Genomic DNA, 21,820 nt, shown 5'->3' with positions numbered 1-21,820 from the left:
TAGAGGAGATTGAGATGAGAGGGAATGAGTAAGCACAGGTTTTATATCTCTTTGGTGGTAAGGGAAGATTCCAGCAGTGAAAGGTGGGTTGGTGGGGTGCATGGACCTAATGACGGAGTCCCGGACAGAATGGTCTCTGCAGAATGCTGATAGCAGGGAAGGGAAATATATCTCTGATGGTGGGATCTGACTATAGGTGGCAGAAATGGCAGAGGATGATGCGTTGTATCCAGAGTTTGGTGGGGTGGAAAGATGAGGACTGGGGGGGGGGGGGTTTCTATCTTTTTTGCTGTTGGAGGAGTGGAGTTCAAGGGCATACATGTGGGAAGTGAAGGAGATGTGCCGGAGGGCATTATAGACCACATGGGAGGGGAAATTATGGTCCTTGAAGTAGGACACGATCTGGGATGTTCTAGACTCTGAGCAGATTTGGTGGAGGCAGAGGACTTGGGAGCAAGGGATAGTGTTTTTACAGGAGGGGGATGGGAGGAGGTGTCATCCAAGTAGCTGTGGGATCGGTTGGGTTTGAAGTAGATTAGTGTTAAGTGTGTCGCTGGAAATGGGGGCAGGGAGGTCCAGGAACGGGAGGGAGGTGTCCGTGATGGTCCAGGTGAACTTGATGTCAGGATGGAAGGTGTTTGTGAAGTTGATGAACTGTTCTACATCCATAATGGAGCATGAGGCGCTGTCAATACAGTAATCAATATAGTGGAAGAAAAGCTGGGGAATACTGCCAGTGTAACTATGGAAGATGGACTGTTCCATGTATCCAGCAAAGAGGCAGGCATGTCTGGGGCCCATGCAGCTGCCCATGGCTACCTCTTTGGTCTAAAAGAGGTGGGAGGAATCGAAAGAGAAGTTGGGTGAGGACCAGTTCAGCCAATTGAGTGAGTGTGCCAGTGGAGGGGTACTAGTTGGCTCAACGGAAGAGAAAGAAACAAAAGGCTTGGAGGCCTTCCCATGGCAGATAGATGATTTTATCTGCAGCCTAGTGAGCGAACATGTAATTGCAAGTGATTATACTATTAAAACTTTAGGGAGCAAGAAGACTAAGATAAGTTTGAGAAAAAGAGTATATTAACTAAAAATCTGATGTTTCTGAAGCAAAACTTCGTGATATTTCACAAGGATGCCTGAATTTTATGTCAAGTACATTGTCAAAGACCTATGATTCTTCATAAAGAACCACTAAATAAATGACTCCTGTTTGGAACTCATAGATAATCCATAGGCATCAAAAGTTGAAGCAAAAGCTTTAGCACAACAGGTAGAGTAGATCTTTTGTACCTGTGTCAAGAGATGAGATAGTTGGTAATTGAGTTTCTGTTTTCTGAGCTGGAAATGGAAGTCTGTTAAATTGGTTAAATTCCGTAACTAGAAAGAAAAGCATCTTTATTGCTTTATTCTCTGAAAAGGAGACTGGTGAATCATGATTTTTGTCTGGCAGGATTACCTATGCCTGTGTGAGACGTGTAGTACACTGAACTGTGTTTTGCACTGAAGTGACTCCCATGATAACAGCCCACAAACTATAGCTTTCTTCATACCTTCTTGGTGTGTCTGTTTCAGTCTTTCACTATCATTTATGCTCAGCTGGAAAATTGCAAATTCATTTTGCTTTATAGGTCAGTGATAAACTTCCTTGATGTAAATGGTCTCAGAGTTGAGACCATTAGTTCAACGTTGTGATTGTCCATCAGTAAGTAACAGTTCAGGGAGAGCTCTTGGCAAAATTTTAGTGACTGATCGGACCATGCTGCTTGCCGAAGATGTTGTGAAAGAGAGTTCCAGAAATAGAAATACATTTCCTTACCAAGTTTATTGTCTGTATTTTCAGGTTCGCTACACAAGAAAATAATGGCCTCCTGTTTTACAATGGGCGATTTAATGAAAAACATGATTTTATTGCAGTGGAAATCGTTGATGGACAGGCCCAATTGAAGTACTCAACAGGTTTGTACAAAACATATTTATGCATTGCAGTTTCAATTCAATTACATCATTACTTGATCTAGAAATAAATCCCCATTATTTATTGAATAATGTCCAGTCCATTTTATGCGATCTCAGAGAATTCCATATCCATTATGGGCAATTCAGGTTAAAAGACAATACAATTCTTAATAGCAACCTGTTTGGTTTAGTCTAACGCAGCTAGTCATCCCTAGAACATACTGAATCTAGGATTGTACTTCCTGTGATGCAGTTCTTTTCACTTCACTTAAAGCTGTCAAGTAGATAAAATTAGTTTTCGTGCAATCCAATTGCATAGTTTTCAAATAGGACAAATCAGTTTCCACCGTTTGCAATTCTAGTGAGCCAATTCACTTTCTCATCATACTAAATATTAATGGATCTACACATTTTCCATTATAGAGCTCTTGAACCAAGCATAAAATTTAAATACAAATGGAATCTTAATGTTAATATCAGTTCAATAAATATAGCCAACCTATTGTCAAATTTCATCAGGTGTTTGCGATATCTGACTGGCACAATCCTATTTTCACATTCAGAAACTTATTTCTTGTGCTGTTTTAATGAGCATGTTTACAGGTTAGTTATGATAATGTGAGACACGTTTCTGCACTCACATTTGTTTTTCTGCAGAGATGTATGAGAAGTGGGAAATGTCTGATCTTGTGTGAATAAAGTCAGAATTAACATGACACCAAGTTATAGTCCAACAGGTTTATTTAAAATCACAAGCCTTTGGAGATTTACTCCTTCGTCAGCACTTCACCTGATGAAAGAGCAACACTTGTGATTTTAAATAAACCTGTTGGACAATAACCTGGTGTCATGTTACTTTTGACTTTGTCCACCCCAGTCCAACAAACGCATATCCACATTATGGATTGCGTGTATTGTCCAGATTCAGTCTGTTGCAACCTTATGTTTAAAACTGAACAAGCTTATTTACCCTTCACACTTTGCAGGATTGGAAAATAGGTGTTAAAGTTTCATACACACACTTGATAATTTTTTATGACTTTTGTCTGACAGTACAATGAATGTGGCAGCTGAGCAGTGAAAGATTGAGACTATTTAGTATAAAAGTAGGGATGTTTTGTGAAAACTATACAAGGCACTATTTAGATCACAGGTGGAATCCTTCAAACGGTTTTGGACACTTTTCTGAAGAAAGATACTGGCATTGGAAGCAGTCCAGAAAAGGTTCACTCATTTGATCTCCAGGTATGGTAGGATTTTCTCATGAGGGGAGATTGAGTAAATTTGCCCTATACACATTGCAGTTTAGATGAATGCAAGACAAAGTTATTTTAACATAAGATTCACAGGGGGCTTGACAGGGTAGATACTGAGAGGTTGTTTCCTCTTGTGGGAGAGTCTAGGATCAGAGTGCACAATTTCAGAGTAAGAGATCACCTTGTTAGGACAGAGATGAGGAGAGATTAATTCTGTGAGGATAGTGAATCTGTGAAGTTCTTTGCTGTAGAAGGTGGTTCATTGGCTACATTCAAAGCTGAGATAGATAAATTTTATATAAGCAAGAGAATCAAAGGTTCAAAGTAACCATGATCTCATGGAATGGTAGAGGAGACTTGATGGTCCAGAGGTCTACATCTGTTCCTAAGTCTTAAGATTTTATTAAATTGAAAAAAAAACCCACAAGCTTACAGTCTGTTTTGTTGAAATATTCTTTTTTGCAGGAGAGTCCATGACGGTGGTAACCCCATATCTTCCTGGAGGTGTTAGTGACGGGCAGTGGCACACTATACAAATTCAATACTACAACAAGGTAGTAAATTAATACTAATTCTGTGTTATTATTGGTTGTTCTTGACTTTGAACCTTTTAAACATTAATCTCTAAGCAGTTAATCTGTTGGCAAGACTTGTACTGTGCAAATCCATGTAAGGAAGTTCATAAAAGGAGTGCAGGAGCAGGAAGACTGTGCACAGATCATCGAAGGTGGCATGGCAGGCAGGGAGAGCAGTTAGTAAAGCATACGGTGGTCTTGGCTTTATTGGTAGTGGGATAGAGTACATGAGCAAGGAGGCAATGTTGAACACTCATTAGACTTCAGTGGAATGCTACGTACAGCTGTATATGTTATAGGAAAGGTATGAAATCATTGGAGATTGTACAAGTGATTTACAAGAGTGATTCAAGGAATGAGAAACTTCAGTTCTGTAGGTAGATTGAAGAAGTCAGGATGGTTCTTGTTGGAGGGAAGGAGGCTAAGAGCAGATTTGAGATGTTTTCAAAATCATGAGTGGGCTGGATAGTGTAGATAGGGAAAAGCTTTCTCACTTATTAGATGAACAAGAATGAGATAGCATGGATTTAAAGTGATGTGGAAAAGAAGCAATAACAATGTGAGAAAAAAAACCTTTTCACTCAGCACACAGTTGGGTATGGATTACCTGGAAATGTGGGGGAAGCAAATTCTGTTAAGGCACTCAAGGATTGATTATTTGAATAGGATTAGTGTGGAAAAAGTATGGAGAAAGACAGGAGATTGGCACTAAGTTGTTTGAATGCTTACTTGAAAAGCTGATGCAGGCATGATGGACTGAATGGCCTCTTCTTGCACTGTAACCATTCTGTGATAAAATCAGCTTAGGCTGAATCACTGCCAAAATTTCCTTTCTTTTGAGGAGTGCTTTACCGTAGCATGTTCTAGGTAGTCTAGCTTTGATTGGACTTCTTGTCAGTATTTTATTGCATGCTACTGTTGAGCATGATAATGTAAAGAAGCAAATGTAACAGACAAATTTGAAGGAATGAAGATAACATTTCAGTAGTGGTCAATAAATCAGTGAGAGCGATAATTAGAAGGAATGCTCATTATCCATGTTGTTCAACTCCTGTTTTTCAGAACTTTCTAATTTTGGATTGTCTCAGGGATATCACTACAACTGGATAAAAATAAATGGTGACAAGTTGCAATCAGTTTCTACCTTGTGATTTTCCCCATCCCACCCCCAATCTTATATTGGCGTTGTGGCTGAATTACAAGATTGATGAGTATATTAGGTACACGGTATGTTTGTACACAATGTCCTGCTGATTAAAGCTGGAAGTAATGTTAGAATGTATCTTGAGAAGTTATTGATGTAAAAGATCCAACAAATTGAGAGGGAAAAGATATAAAAGAGACCAGGGGCAATTTTTTTCAATCAGAGGGTGGTGCATTTGTGGAATGGGGTGCCAGAGGAAGTGGTGGAGGCTTGTATAATTGCAACATTTAAAAGGCATCTAGATGAGTATATTAATAAGAAGGGTTTGGAGGGATATGGGCCAGGTGCTGTCAGGTGGAACTAGATTGGGTTGGAATATCTGGTTGGCATGGACGGGTTGGACCAAAGGGTCTGTTTCCATGTATACATCTATGACTCTAAATATTTAACTTTTATACCAGTTCATCTATCAACTGTTGCAGAATTATTTTGAGCACCAGACAGTGATTAGGGAGTCTGGATTAGTAGTGCTGGAAGAGCACAGCAGTTCAGGCAGCATCCAAGGAGCAGCGAAATTGACGTTTCGGGCAAAAGCCCTTCATCAGGGAGTGATAACGCTTACTGTAAACCACAAGGAATTGTGTCGTGTTCCAAATACCTGACTGATTGTGTTCTTGCCGTTTCAACAACTTGCAGATGAAGCCCAGAGTGGCATCGCTACGAGTTACATCCTGGTACTTACTAATTGTTCCCTCCCTGTAATTAACTTCCTGTCCAAGCCAGAAGCTTGCCTCCAATTACTTGTACACTTCTTTAAAACCAATCTTTTGTGTCAAATGTCATCTGGAAGTTCATCGAGTGATGCAACCATTTTGAGGGGCTAAATGGTTTACTGCAATTTCTGTTTTATGCTAGAGTCCTGTTGACTTGGTGACTGCAGGTTTGAATCTCATTTCCACGAATTTTGCTGCATGCTGCTGAGATGGTGATCCGTCATTAAGGAAATCATCATTAAGCTTCTGCTCTTTACCTTTTGACACTTGGCTGTGAATTGCATTATTATTGCTTGTCAGAACACTCATTAGCTAAGAATAAAAGTGAGAGAAAGTTGAAGGAATAACTGATTATGGAAAAAAGAATCGCTCACATAGCAAAATAGACCTGTATGAGAACAGTTGCTTATTATAAAATTTGTTTGTAGGCATAAAAGTTTAAGATCCCTTTACAGCCTTCAGTAAATCTTAAAACTGTGTTTTAATTTGAAACAGAAATTTAGAGATGCATAGAAAAAAGGAAAGACCTACATTTATATAACACATCTCATTACATAGCATGTTGTAGCTATCAAGTACATTTTGATGTGTCACTACTGTTGGAGCATTGGATTTGTGACAGGTGTTACGCGCTCAGCAAGCCTTCATAAACAACAAAGTGCTAATGACCAGATAGTCTGTTTATTTGTGATATTGATTGAGGTATAGATCTTAGCCAGTGTATTGGGGATAACTCTTTTGCTGTTGTTTGGAATAATGCTATGGGATCTTTAAGTCTTAAGAAAACCTTGGTTTAACATCACTTCTGAAAGACAGCATGGAAATGCTCCCTTTGTCCTGCACTGCAATATCAGCCTTGACTTTTGTGCTCACGTTTGGGGTTGGGTCTTGAACCGGACCATTGTGATTCAAAGGCAAGTGTGTTACCAATTGACTTTCAACTGACAGGAAAAATATGCTCATAGTTCTCCAAACTTTCTCCAGTTGGTTGGTCTGGCAACTTTTGCCTTTGTCTGGAATGGATTGTGCAATGAGGTATTCCTTCATGGGGAGGGAATGGGCAAAACTGTGGTGGATGGAGTTCAATGTAAGAAAGTGTAAGAATATCCATTTAGGATTGAGAAAGGATAGCTATTATCAGGAAAAGACAAGGTAGTTAAAGATAGGGGATTCTAGAACTAGGAGGCATAATCTGAGAATTAGGGCCAGACTGTTCAGGAGAGATGTTAGGAAGCACTTCTACACACAAAGGATGATAGATGTTTGGAATACTAATCCACAGTTGGCAGTGGAAGTGGGATCAGTTGTTAAATTTAAATCTCAGATAGATATGGCCAAAGACAATATGGTGTTAGGCCACAGATCTCAATGAAAGGTGGAAAACGCTCATTGGACTGAATGATCTACTCCTGTTCCTATGAATATTCAAGAATTGTCAAATTTATTTTGCTTAATTTGCATTCTCTGTCATCTCCCTAATGTGGATTATACTGTTGCCGGGGTACCAACACATTTCCTCCTGTTCGCAAATTGGATCTTATGCATCCTCTGCAATCTGTCAGTGGGCTTTTTAAACCCACAGTCTTCATTTCAAAATATTGGAAATGAAGTGCTTTGTATGAGTAGTGTTGATGACAGGGTACACAACATGATATGCATGTGCTTTTATTCTTGCAAATGATTACAACACAGAAAAACCATTTAGTCTGTTTAATCTGGGTTGGCTATCTGCAAGAGCAGGTCAGTTAGTCTGTGAATCAAATCACAGCCAATTCAAATTAGATTGGTATCCGGTTTTGTACAGCACAGTTATGAATTGATTTTTATTTTCAGATTGAACCAGAGGTGCTCACAAATATCATTGCAAAAGAGTACAGTCACCAATATAATCACGTGGTAGGATCATTGCCAAACAGAATGATTGAGCACCTACATTACGGACCTGGATGACGATATTAAAATAAGAAATAGTTCTCTTGAGTACTGACCCATTATTATACAATATTAAATCAAAAAACCAAACTAGCAAAATAAAAAATGTTGAGTCATTGAATTGAAATAAAAGCATGAAGCATCAGAAATACCTGATAGTTAGGGCAGCATGAATGAGAAAGATATCATAACATTTTAGCTATAAACTTATGTTTCAAAAGTTGAAATTTTAATCTGCCTTTTCCCTAAGATGCTAACCAACATGTTATTAATTTCCAATAAATCACAAGAATTTACAGCACAGGTAAATTGGCCTATTGTGTCTATGCCAGTCCTTCATCTGCATATCCAATTGGTTCCATTCCCATGCTGTTTCCTGATAGTAATGCAATGTTCTTTGGTTCAAATATTCACCCAATATCCCATTGAAAGTTACTTTTGAATCTGAATCCACTACTCTATGCATCGTTAGACCTTGCTGTGTAAAAACAAGCTCTTGTTATCTCACCTGTTCTGTCTGTTAACTTAAAAGCATCCTTCAGTAACTGAACGTTCATCCAGCCAAAAGTTTCTTGTTAGATATTCTTCATCAAAATCCTCTGTGCAATCTCCTTACACATTTTGTCCTAAGTAGATCTTCTCTAGCCTCTTGCAGTTATTGAAACTTCTCAACACTGGTACAGTTTTAGCAAATTCTATGAGCGTTCTCTTACTAACACTTTGACATATTTCCTGATATATGATACTAAGGTATAGTACTTCTGTTGAGAACTGACCAGTGATTTATAAAGTTTATTTTTGTTTCAAACTCTATTATTTTTCTTCTTTATTTCTTTGGGTTGATGGTTTGAGATTTGTCGCTGTGCAATCCACTATGAAGCCCCTTTCTCTGTACAGTTAGGAGATAATTTGATACCTTAATTGATGGAAGAAAATTATTGTGATCAGTCCTCCACATTGTTTAGTTGTACAGTATTGTCAATGTCACAGATGAAGCCACTCAAACTTTCTGCACAGTCTTTGTTAGGAGATTTGTCAAGGGATGTGTCGAGATGGTCTGAAAGCTGTGCCAATGTAGCATTATGCTAACACAGATCCCTCACCAACAACTCAAATCATGAGTTAGGCTAATGATTGCACCCTAGGGCAATGTTTCCATTTCCTGATTTAGGAGCTTTATTAACAAGTAGGCTGCACCAGTTCGAGCAAGCTAATGTTTTCAGGCAACGATAGTCCCATCTGGATGCAATTAGCTCATCTTTCTCGAGTTCTGAAATCAACTTATAGCTTTGTACAAGAATTTGCAGTGATTAGAAAATCCAATTGTTAATTCAATTTTCACACATTTGAAACATGTTTGTGCTGCAGAAGGAGTTTTCTTTTGCATTGCCTTCTATATAGAAGGTAGACAAAGAGCAGAGCAATGGAAAGAAAAATCAGAAATAAAAGATGACTATATTAAAAACTATGAACAGAATAGAGAATAAAGGGATGCATCTCCGTGTGGAATGCCTTGTTCCCACAACTAAAACTGTTTTCTTGAAATTTTATACTCAGCTATTTGTACAGTTTGAGAAAAATTGGAATAAGTGACTGCCTTTAGAAAAGAAGGAAAACAATGAGAATGGAAGAAGCAAAATCTGATTGCCAGTTTGAGGGAAATCATTCAAAACAAGCAGCTATTCAGAAATACCAATAATTAACATTTAATATAGAGTACTGTATATATCATTGTGGGAGGTGAGGTAATGTACCTGTTAATGTTTTATGAGTTATCCAAAGTGTTTTATGTATGGGTGTTTCTTTACAACTGCACCTCTTGCCATGAGAAATTGCTCTTGCTTAATTGTAATTGATTTGCCGCTTTCATAAAGAGAAAGGAACAATCCCCTAATGTACTGTATTCATTTCCATGTGTGAAGTAATCTAGTAATATTTTCTGAATGATTATCATTTGGGAATCAATAGCACAGCTACTCTTTTGAAACCCAGTGTCTAGCTTTCATATGATCATCTTGTCTGTGTACAATTCTTCTTTCAGCCAAAAATTGGGTCAGTAGGAATTGCACAAGGTCCCTCAGAGCAGAAGGTAGCAATCCTAACAGTTGATGACTGTGACACCTCCATTGCTGTCCGTTTTGGTGATGATATTGGAAATTATTCATGTGCTGCAGAAGGTGTACAGTCCAGTTCCAAAAAGTAAGTGTGTAAAATATGCCACTACATGTAACAAAATATACAAGATATGATATTACATGATACAAAAACAGAAGTTGCTGGAAAAGCTCAGGAGATCTGGCAGCACCTGTGAAGAAAAATCAGAGTCCAGTGACCTTTCTTCAGAAGTGATGGCAACTGTTGGAAAGACAAAGGAGTGGATGACGATCTGGCTAGGAGAGTTGATAAATGTTAATGGAGACTGTTAGCCCTATTGTTAGTCACTAACAGTCTCCATTAACAGCTATTCACTATCAGTTCTGAGGAAGGGTCACTGGACCCGAAACGTTCTCTTCACAGATGCTGCCAGACCTGCTGAGCTTTTCCAGCAACTTCTATTTTGGTTTCTGAATTACAGCATCCGCAGTTCTTTTGGGTTTTTATTCAAATGTTATATGATGTCTGTTTAGAGTAAAAAAATGATTTAATACTGGCAGTTTGTCACTATTGAAGCTTTCTCATGAAATATTCTTTGTCAAATGCTTTCTAATCACCTGCTCCTACACTGTGCCTTCTTTGAATTTGAATATTTAGCTTCATCTTGGCTTTCTGGTATAGCTACCTGTGTTACTCCATGTTCCTCAATAAATCTGTATGGAGAAATAAAGCAAAAATTTACATATGGTTCCTATTATGCTCATGATAAGTGTTCCTCTTCAAAAAGATCCAGGTGATTAATATAATTCTGAACTTGGGTCTCTCAGTTTTGTTTATGGTGAGTTTGAGTATATACTCTTCTGAACTGAAGTCTTCTGTAATGCTAGTTTGCAATTCTCCAGTTTGCAGTGGGACTGTGCAAAGCTAAATGTTATTTCTGAAAGCTAGGCTGATGATCCAGGGTGAATAAGAAAAAATGATGTGTCTCAGAAAGCCATGATGTTGCAAGTACATTCAAATCTCGCATATTTAAGTATATTATTCGACCATCTAATGCCTGTTTCAGGTTGCATAGAATCTGTTTAGGGCCCATCTCTACTTCTCAGAGCCAAGGCACAATCTAATTCCAAGTAATAAACTTTATTATCTATTCTTTCCAAAAACCCCTTGAAAGAGGGTTTTCAAATCTTACTCTAATCTACTCCAAAACATTTAAAAATTTTGTGTAGTCTTCCACATCATTCCACATCCTTTCATGAACCAGCGGCGAGATTAGAGCATGTGATTGCCTGCCGTCCAACTCCAGCAGCTTACTAAATAGAAGACATGAGATTTTACCTGTATGACAGAAAGTTAAGTTTCTCATGCACTAGAATGCCAAGGGATTTCAAAAGGTTCATTTGACTCAGCTTTTGGTTGATTTTTAAATCAACAGGTGAAGTTTCCAAGGTGAATTAAGCTGTTTAACCATTTATCTAAGAATTTCCACTGCAAAAGAAAATGGGTGCATTGTCTTGCAAGCAGATAATTCTAGACAACACAGTTTTCATTTGACATTGACTGAAGTGGCAATAAGTAAAAAATAAGAAGTAACAGTAAGGTTGTATAATAACATTTCTAGAAGAGGGTCAGTTTGTGAACTTCTGTCCTTTTCCGATTATATTTAATTTCTGTCTAACTTTCTGAAGCAGAATCAGTAATGGGCACACACATTTGCAGCTTCTCTTGGTAACGACTCCTGGAGACTAGAAATAGCAAACCACTATCATGAATAATGTTTAAAAGGAGTAATGAATGCAATGAATCAATTATGAGGTCTCACAGGGAGTAATATATTTGCGCTTTGTTACATCCTTTAACAGAGATCTGCAAAAGAGTGAGGGGGAGGGAAGATTCTGGGTTTTTTTGCGGTAGCACCATTTAGACAGAATGAAGTTTAGTGACTTTTTTAATAACTGAGCTTCCAGTTGAAATTCATTGTGAGTGAGCACTAGAAAAAAACACCCATAGTAAGTCAATGAGTGGGCTATTTCACACTTGGATAGGCTTTCAAACAAGGGCTGTGTTATAGAAGTGCTTGTGGATATTGATAAAGGTGTTATTGATATTTGTCAGCCAAATTAATGGAATTGCACTTGCTCATTTTCTGGAGGACATTATATTCTGTAGGTGGAGACAACTTTCATTTCTTCAGTCTGAGGTGAGACTTGAACCCATGGACCAGCCAGTTTCAAATTGCTGTTTGCTTTGAATTCATTTTGTTTGATTTAGTACTGATGACACTTTTAACAATTGCTATCTTTTGATCATTCTGAAAACTTCATGAAAAATCTAACCCAATGAGCCATTGGAATAGGAGTGCACAGAAGATGAATTCATGAACACTCATTTGAAATAACATCTGAACCACCTTCGGTTAATGACAGACAGTTTTGATTTCATCTTCTTATAATGTTAAATGATTTTTCTGTAATGCTAAGAGTCCTGACTGCTGAAGCAAGATTATCTCCAGCTCCTGGAGAAATAGACTAAGTAGTGTTGGATAATAACTCTTAAATAACGTTTAGAAAAAGTGCAAGCAACAACATTGATCAATTTTTAAAAATAGCAAATTCCCATTCTTTGAATAAATGTATTTTCCATAGCAACTTTTCTGCTAATAATGAACTGACATGTTTCATTTATACAGCACTATGATTCTTGCTTTTTTCTGTGATGTGGCATTCTACTAATTTTATAGGTAGCTTTCAATCCACTAAGCAATGCTTTCTTATAAGTAAAATTGGCACAGTTTAACAAATTTTGGATTTCATTGGGGCAACTTAATTGAAGTTTCCTAAATCCAACTTCATAACTGTTTTCAAACTCACTGACAGTTGGCTGTGAGACCATGTGTATATATATCTCCTTAAGTAATCCGGTAACATTATACTTTTACCAATAGGTCCCTGGATCTCACTGGTCCTTTACTGCTTGGGGGTGTTCCAAACCTACCTGAGAATTTCCCAGTGATTAACAGGGAGTTCGTGGGATGTATGAAAGAACTTCACATTGATAGCAAGCGTGTTGACATGGCAGCTTACATTGCCAATAATGGTACCTTTCCAGGTAATGGAGTCTTGTACTTCTGATCCGGTTGACAGTATATTGTATGTGTATATTTTGTACTTCTCTCTCTTTGTGTTTCTGCAGTCTGTGTTATTTTTTCCTAATAATGTGGCAACATTATAAACTTTTCACTGTACTCCTGTAACTCAGTATTGAGTACATGTGACAATAAAATGTAAAAAGTTCAGTTTTGCATTTAAGTATTTGATAGTCATGTTCTTGGATTACTCGTATCTATTTTTGCTGATGATAAAACGGTGACATAGGTTGACAGGGTGATTCTGTACTCCTTGAAGAACAGAAAGTTGTGAGGAGATTTGTAGAGATTTACAAAAAACAGTGGGTGTTGTGAACAGAGCAGATTGGACAAATGTTCCTGTTGTGGAGGGATTTTGAACAAGAGAGCACAGATTTAAAGTAATTGGCAAAAGAAGCAATGGAGATATGAGAAGAAATATCATCATGCAGTAAGTGACTGGAATCTGGAATGCACTGCCTGAGATTGTGGGAGAGGCAGGTTTTTCAAGGCATTTAAGACTGAATTGGATTACAAGACATTGAAGCTGAAGTTGGCGATTTACCCCATCGAGTCTGCTCTGTTGTTAATGAGGGTGGCATCTTGTAAAAATATGCTAATTATCTAAATCGGTTAACTTTGATCCTTAACTCAATGTTCCTGCCTTGATTCCCTTACTGATGAAAAACCTATCTCTACCCTGAAAATACTTAGTAACACAGTCTTTACAGTCAACTGTGGGAAAAAATTACACAGATCCACTACCATTAAAAGAAATTCACAAGAACTAGGAATAAGAGTAGAAAATTCACCCCTCAAGTCTGCTCTGCAAATTTTTCATTTCTTTCCTAACTGAGCAACCACTTACTTTGAGGTTATGCCTTCTAGTGCTAGACTCTCCCAGGAGAGGAAGTTAACCTCTCAACATCTACCTTGTCATTCCCCCTTAGAGTTTTAAAAGCAAGTCAGTCCACACTGGGTAGACAATTGCAAATGATAAAATCCCTAATCTACAGTAGCGCTCACTGAAAAGGAAATATATGATGGGCTGTGGGCAGATGTCCGATTGTAGCATGAGATAAATTGCTCCTATAGGGAGCCAGAGTAGACATAATGGGCTGAATGACCTCTTTTGGTGCTGTAACCATTCCGAGATATAAGGTTGGGGATAATGGATCTGATGCTGGGGCATATTTCTGAAAAGTCTTGTAACTGCTAAACCTTAACAATTTTTATGGCTCAGAATGTAATCTTCCTCCTCTTACCATATTTATTTCTTTAACGTATTCAATATTGTAACTGGTGACCATCTGTTCTAGGGTTTTCTTTCTTTGCCCAATCATCATTCTCTTTGACCCTTAAAGGATGGAATATGATTTGAGGGGAATTTGTAGGTGATAATTCCAAATGACTGCTGCCCTGGCTCTTCTGGGTATTAGCTGTCACAAGTTTGGAAGTTACTGTTGAATGAAGCTTAGCAACTTGTCTCATTGAGTCTTGTATGATCCACCCTGCTGCAACTGGTGAGAGAGGATGTTTGGAGGATGTGATGGCAGTCAGGAGGATTGGAACATCTCTAATGTGGAGTTGCACTTGTTCAGATAAGTGGAGACTGTCTCACTCTTCAGTTCTGTCTTACAAATGGTGGACAGATTTTGAAGAATGAGGAAGTGGGTTATTCTCTGCAGAACCCCCAGCTTCTGACCTGCTTTTCAATGATATTCCTCTGTTAGTACAGGTGAGGATCCCATAAGTTCAGAAATCTTATGGAGAAATAAATAAGACTGACTTCCAAAAAATGAAACCAGATGATCCAACACACCACATTTCTACGGATTACCAAAGGTTCACAAACCAGGAGACCCCCCTCAGACCCATACTCTCACTACCTGGATCACCAACTTACAGATTGGCCAAGGAGCTACACCAAAGACTGAAGCACTTAGTAGAAGATTCACTCCACCAAGAATTCCTGAAGACCATGAAAGACACTAAGATAGAAGAGGATGAAATAATGGTCTCCTTTGATGTAACAGCCCTGTTCACATCCATCAACATCAACCTGGCCAAGGAAACACTGACTACACTATTAGAAGGACCAAAGACACACAACACCAAACACCACTAACTTCATCAGCAAGGACAATTTAGTCAAGCCAGTGGACCTATGCCTTCTCACCAACTTCACCTTCAACAGCAAAACCTACAGACAAACCAATGGAACACCAATGGGATCTCCGATATCATGGTTCTTAGCAGAGGCAGTAATGCAGAGACTCAAACAAACAGCTCTGCCAACCATCCAACCCAAACTTTGGGCCCGCTACGTGGATGACACCTTTGTCATCACTAGACGAAACAAATTAGAGGAAACCTTCAAGACATCAATAATACCCTTACTGGAATAAAATTCATTAAACTGCCATTCCTAGAGCGAACAGCCAATAGGGAACTTCAAATCAGCGACTACAGGAAAACAACACATACGACAAAATACTGAACTACAGAAGCAATCATCCCAACATCCACAAATGAAGCTGCATTAGAACATTAGTTCAACGAGCCACCACACACTGCAGCACAGAGAAAGAGGAAAATCAGAGGTGGGGAAAAACACCTATACAGTGTATTCAAAAAGAATGGGTACCCAATGTACACAGTCCACTGATTTCTCAGCAACAAACACAAACAAGCAAACAAAACACGTCCAGAAACCCCATTCTCCCGTACATCAAAGACATCTTGGAAAGGACTGCCAGACTACGCAGACCTCTTGGCATCATGGTAGCCCACAAACCCACCCACACACTAAAACAGCAGCTAATGAACTTGAAAGACCCTATACAGACAGCAAGCAAAACTAATGTCATTTACAAAATACCTTGCAAGGACTGTAGCAAAAACTACATTGGATAAACAGGCAGAAAACTAGCCACCAGGATACATGAACATCAACTAACTACAGAAAGACATGACCCACTCTCCCTAATATCCTTACATACTGATGAGGAAAGACACCACTTTAACTGGGACAACACATCCATCCTAGGAGAAACCAAACAGAGACACGTGTAAGATTTCCTAGAAGTATGGCATTCCAACCGGAACTCCATCAACAAACACATTGACTTGGATCCCATTTACCACCCCCTGAGGAAAAAAACAGGAAATTACATCACGATAGGAAATGGTGTCACCACAGGAAATGATATCTCCAACCTAAGAAAACCTAAACACATAAGTAGAAAGCAGGACATACCACCACTGCTTCAACTGGAGGCTTACTGATGATGTTACTTAGTAAGGTGATGAAACATCTGAAAACGAATCTTCCAGCTCAGTGAGCAAACTACATCCAGAACCTCAACCTGAGCTCCAAATCTTCTCAAAATACGCTCATCCCATACGTCGTTTTAACAGTCTCTCAGGTCGTTTAAGTATATTTAAGTAGGATGCATTTAAAAGATTGGCAGCATCCAAAGTTGCCTTCAAAGATTTGTGTTTGTAGTTTTTAAAATCTCTGTTTTTGCATCCCTTTTAAAATCATACCATCTGCTTTAAGGAGAAGACAGTCAACAAGCAGTCTGTATATATTTAAAACATTCTGGTTTAGGCAAGGGAATCAAGTGTTATCCGTGTTGATGTGAATGTGAAATTCAAAACGCAAACAGATCAGCCATTCTTCCAATGGTGGAGCAGGCTAAAGGGGCCAAATGGTCTATTGCTCCTATTTCATATGTTTATCCTTTCTCCTATTATTGTTCGGAATAAAATTAACCACTCCACTCTTCTCTGTGTTGAATTTCATCAAACCACTTGTCTGCTTGTTTCACTATTTATTACCTTTTGGATTTCTGTTAGTATCTTCCTGATAGTTGATTACACTTCTGAGTTTCATCATCTGCAAAATTATGCACTTTGTAATAATTTATGTCGAAAAGGACAGCGATTGAAACATTGACCTTTGGGGACACCACTACCCAGTTTCCTCCAGTCGGAAAAACAACTACTCTGCCTCCTATCTGTTATTCAACTTCATACGCACACACTTACTGTTGCTTTTATTCCATTTATGAATCTATGTGAGGGTACTATATCTAACTGGTTAGATGGTTACTAAATTTGCAGGCGACATCAAAATTAATGGTATAGTGGACAGTGAAGAATGTTAACTAAGAGTACAATAGGACCTTGGTCAGATGGACCAATGGGCTGAGGGGTGGCAGTTGAATTTAGGTAAATGTGACATATGCATTTTGGAAAGGCAAATCAGAGCTGTACATCTCTGTGACCCTATACTGCCATCATCCACCCACTGTGTTATTTCTTCAAAGAACTCAAATCAGATTAGTCAAAAAGGATTTCTCTTTAACAAATCTGAGCTGTCTTCCATTTATGATTGTATGTTTTTCCAAGTAAGAATTACTATTGCCTCAGGTCAATGCCTTAAAAACTTTCTCACTAATAATGTTAGGTCAGCTGGTCAGCTGTAATTGTCAGATTTATCCTTCGTCTTTTTTGAACATGGCTGGATAACTTGTAGTACTCCGACACATCTCCCAGGAAGATTGGGAGTTTGTGGCCAGAGCCTGCACAATTTCTTCTCCTGCTTGACAGCTTCTCATCAATTACATTTCTATCCTGAACACTGCCAACCTTTTAACTTCTTCATCTACTTTTCTCCTATTTAATTTATTTACCACTCCTCCTTTTGCTTTGACCCTAGCAGTATTTTTGTTAATGACAGCAGATGCAAAGTACTCATTTTTTGTGTCAAGCCATGCCATGCCTCCACAAGAATATCTCCCTTTTGGTTCCCCCATTGGTCCTACCCTTCCTTTAACTGTCCTTTTGATATTGATAAAAGGCTGTGTTCTTTATCCATTAACATAGTCTCTCTTTTCTCTCTTAAATAAGACCAAAGACCATAAAATGTAGGATCAAAAGAAGGCCATTTGCCCCATAGACTCTGCTCTGCCATTTAGTGACATCATCATCGATGTGATAATCCTCTTTCAAATTCCACTTTCCTGTCTTAGCCACGTAACCCTTGATTCCCTGAATGATTACAAATCTTTCTTAACATTGAATATACTTAACACATTAGCCTCAACAGCTCTCTGAGTGAATTCCACTGACTCACTACTCTGAGTAGCAATTTATCTTCATTTGTGTCTTAAATTGGTGATCTTTACTCTGATATTATGCCCCTCTGGTCCTAGACTCTCCCACAAGGGGGAAAATACCCCTGTCTGCATTTATCCTGTTAAGCCTCCGCAGAATCTAGTGTTTCAGTTCTTCTTAATGCCGACGAGTGTAGGCTTAGCATAGACAACTTCTCTACTTCAGAAAGTTTCTCCACACCAAGGATCCACCGAGCGAACCTTCTCTTGATTGCCTCTAATTCCAGTACACGTTTCCTTGATTAAGGGGACCAAAACTGTTCATAGTATTCTAGATTTGGATTGACTGGAGCTTTGGTTAATTTTAGCAATATTTTCCTGAATCCTTTTCCCCTTTCATTTCCTTTGTTTTTAGTTACCTCCTTAAATGTCGTGATCTTTTTGTGTTCCATTTGGATCTCTGCACAATTATAAATATAAAATTTATCATAAGGTCCTTTTTCTACTTCTTTTCATCTCAATTTTAGCTTTCCCATGAGCTGTACCTTTAGATATACTTGCTTTACCTCTTATGGGAACGTATCTAGTCTGTACTTGAACTAGTTTACCTTTGAGGGCTTTCAGTTTACTCTTTTACCCACCAGATGATAACGAGAGTCCAGAGATAGTAGGAAGTGCTAGATGACTAGAGAAATTGAGGTTTTGGTCAAGAAAAAGAAGGATGCGTATGTCAGGTATAGACAGCAAATCAAGCAAACCCCTAGAAGAGTATAAAGACAGTAGGAATATACTTAAGAGGGAAATCAGGAGAGCAAAAAGGGGACATGAGATAGCTTTGGCAAATAGGGTTAAAGAGAATCCAAAGGGATTCTGCATATACATTAAGGACAGAAGGGTAACTAGGGAGAGAATATGGCCCCTTAAAGATCAGCAAGGCTACCTATGTGTGGAACTGCAGGAGATGGGCGAGATACTAAATGAGTATTTGCATCAATGTTTACTGTGAAGAATAATACGGAAGATAGAGAACATGGGGAAATATGTGGCGACATCTTGAGAAATGTCCATATTACAGAGGAGGAGGTGCTGAATGTCTTAAAACACAAAGGTGGCTAAAACTCAGGGACCTGATCAGGTGTGCCTTAGGACTAAGGTGATCTAACCTTACCAGTCTACAAAGAGGAACCTTATTGAACGCCTTACTAAAGTCCATATAGATCATGTCCACCACTCTGCCCTCATTAATCCTCTTTGTTACTTCTTCAAAAAACTCACAAAAGTTAGTGAAACACTATTATCAAACAGCTGTCATTGTCTTAGATTTTGTAAAGATCAGCATCACTGTCTCTCAAAGCATCACAAAATTCAAACATCATCTTGCACATATAACATGCATTACAGAAATATTAATGATGTGCAGTATGGAAAAAATATAAAATGAAGTAGACATTCATCTTTCCTAGTTGAAATCATGAAGGAGTGTACAGAAATTTTACTTCTAAAGGAAAATATTATTTAAAAAAAGGCATTGTCAGGATAGCACTCTCATTTCCAGCCAATCCTAATAATGGTCATTATGTTCTTGCGCACCTTCTTTAATGAGCATCCCATGATTTTCTAGTCTTGTATCTTGTCAACCCTTTGTATTTTCCTGTATCAATTTCTTCTATCTGAATTATTGGTTACATTCTGAACACTTTTTTTTTCAATAGATTGTTTGTTTCAACTGCCTTCTAATTAATTGAAGTTCAGTTTTGAATGTTGCATATGAGTGTCCATCTTTGAATACTCAAGTGTAATTGAATCATTATAGAGAAAATATTGCTTTGATGTGCATAACATTACCTCTAACTATCAAATGTAATTCTAATGTCCTTTGTTCTGACATTTATACCAGGCCAATTTTAAACTTTATCCAACAAAATCACTAATGCTCAGCAAAGATAATTGATGGGCAATTTAAAATAGGCATTTTAAGTGTAAGAGGGTATAGAGTTGAAAATACTTCCGAGTTCAATATGAATCTGAAGTTACAATGGTCTCCTGCAGCCCCTGAGTCAATGGCCTGAATCGAGTCCAGTGCTGAACAAGTGGTGGTTATGGTGCTCATGTTTTCCTAATGTTCAGCTGAAGAACTTAAAACTATTTCAAAAATGGCTGTTGGGCAAGCAACTTGACAACACAGAATCAGTTTAAGAGTAAAGAGAATTGGTCATAGGATAGATGAAGCATCAACAAATATTTGGAAATTGTACTTTCTTATTGCTAAAGGTTAGCACATAAAACACCAGGAGGAGGAGGGACCAAGGATTATAAATGGTGATGGTAATGGGAAGGTCTATGGCTATTGAATTCCCATGCCTTAAGTTTACATTCCACGTATCATAGAAAATTATAATTAAAGTTAAAATGAATAGAGAAATTTAAGAAATAATTGAGAGTTTGAAGTTGAGAGAAAGAGTCTGAAGAGAGAGAAAAGATGAATAAAAGTTGTGGATGCCAACTCAGAAAAAGAATTGAATGATGAAAATTAGGTATTAGTTTTAGCTTTAAGAAAGAACCAAATTGAGCAAATTATAAAAAAGGTTCTAGTGGTGAGTTAGTGAAACATTCTTATCCATTTCATGTTGTGATGTAATTTTTAAGAAAATATGAAGATGATTTTACAGGCTTTAAAGATAACACAAGGTGTCATACAGTGCTTTTACCATCGGATTATAACCCAGATATGAAATTTAATGCTTTGTGTTTTGATATGCTTCCAACTACATCCAAACTATTTGTGTTATTTTATGTCACATTGCTTCTTGAATTTTGATTTTATGATTTGGTCCCACAATCTTTGTCAGGTTGCAATATGAAACAGTCATTCTGTGATTCAAACCCATGCAAGAATGGAGGCACATGCATGGTAATCTGGGAGACCTTTCTCTGCGAATGCCCTCTGGGCTTTGGAAGCAAGGACTGTGGGCAAGGTAAGCCATAGCTGAAAAATTGTATGATGAAAGGAGCATGGTCAAATAATTAGCATTTAAAATTGTTTTTAACTGGTTGGTCACAAGCCTGTTTTGAGACACCTTAGGCTGTCAGAATTGCATTGTGGATTCCCATTTTTCAAACCAATAACATGCTGCAAACTAAAGTAATCATGTTCATAGAAGCAACCCTTTGAGCTTTTATATATATATATATATCCCTGGTGGTACAGTTCATTGAGGCATTAATACACTGTGGAATAGAGCTTTGAGATGTGACTTTTACAAACTCTAATTCCCTAACCAATTGCTGTTGCACACTTCCTGGCAGTCAGTTAGATTAGTATTGACAGGGTTTTGGAAATAGGTCATGCAGCCATCCTACTCATATGGCACAGGGAAAGGAAATTCGGGATTAATTCAATTTAGAAAGTTGACAGAATTTGATTGGATACAAATTGAGACTGTCTGTATTTTGAAACAGTCTGTGTGCACAGTTTCTTTAATTTCAAAAAAGATTGATACAAACATAGAACAGTACAGCATAGGAACAGGCCCCTTGGCCCATAATGTTGTGCTGAACATGATGCCAAATTAAACTAATCCTTTATGCCTGTCCATGGTCCATATCTTTACATTCCTTGTATATTAATGCACCTATCTAAAATTCCCTTAAATGTCCCTAACATATATGCCTCAACCTGTACCCCTGGCAGCGTGTTCCAGGCATTTTCTACTCTGTTTTAAAAAAAAACTTGCCCCTCACATCTCCTTTCAATTTTCCCCCTCTTACCTTAAATGTATGCTCTTTAGTTTAGACATTTCAACTCTGGAAAAAACCTTTCACTATATTTGTGAAAAGGTGTCTTTA

General features: G+C 38.1%; 1 protein-coding gene across 5 annotated transcripts in view; it reads left to right on the top strand.

The window, feature by feature from the left end:
* The window catches only part of LOC140483641 (cadherin EGF LAG seven-pass G-type receptor 3-like), a 253,976-nt gene that overhangs the window by 73,313 nt on the left and 158,843 nt on the right, over positions 1–21,820 (top strand). For all 5 annotated transcript variants that reach the window (XM_072581951.1, XM_072581949.1, XM_072581950.1 and 2 more), the window contains 5 exons: positions 1,838–1,953; positions 3,675–3,763; positions 9,675–9,832; positions 12,672–12,835; positions 20,824–20,949. In XM_072581951.1, the coding sequence (XP_072438052.1) occupies positions 1,838–1,953; positions 3,675–3,763; positions 9,675–9,832; positions 12,672–12,835; positions 20,824–20,949 (653 nt within the window). The remainder of the gene's footprint in view (positions 1–1,837; positions 1,954–3,674; positions 3,764–9,674; positions 9,833–12,671; positions 12,836–20,823; positions 20,950–21,820) is intronic.

Source organism: Chiloscyllium punctatum, chromosome 12, assembly GCF_047496795.1.
Source record: "Chiloscyllium punctatum isolate Juve2018m chromosome 12, sChiPun1.3, whole genome shotgun sequence".
Taxonomy (NCBI): Eukaryota; Metazoa; Chordata; class Chondrichthyes; order Orectolobiformes; family Hemiscylliidae; genus Chiloscyllium; species Chiloscyllium punctatum.
The sequence above is the reverse complement of the archived record's forward strand: the minus strand, read 5'-3'. Positions and strand labels throughout refer to the sequence as shown.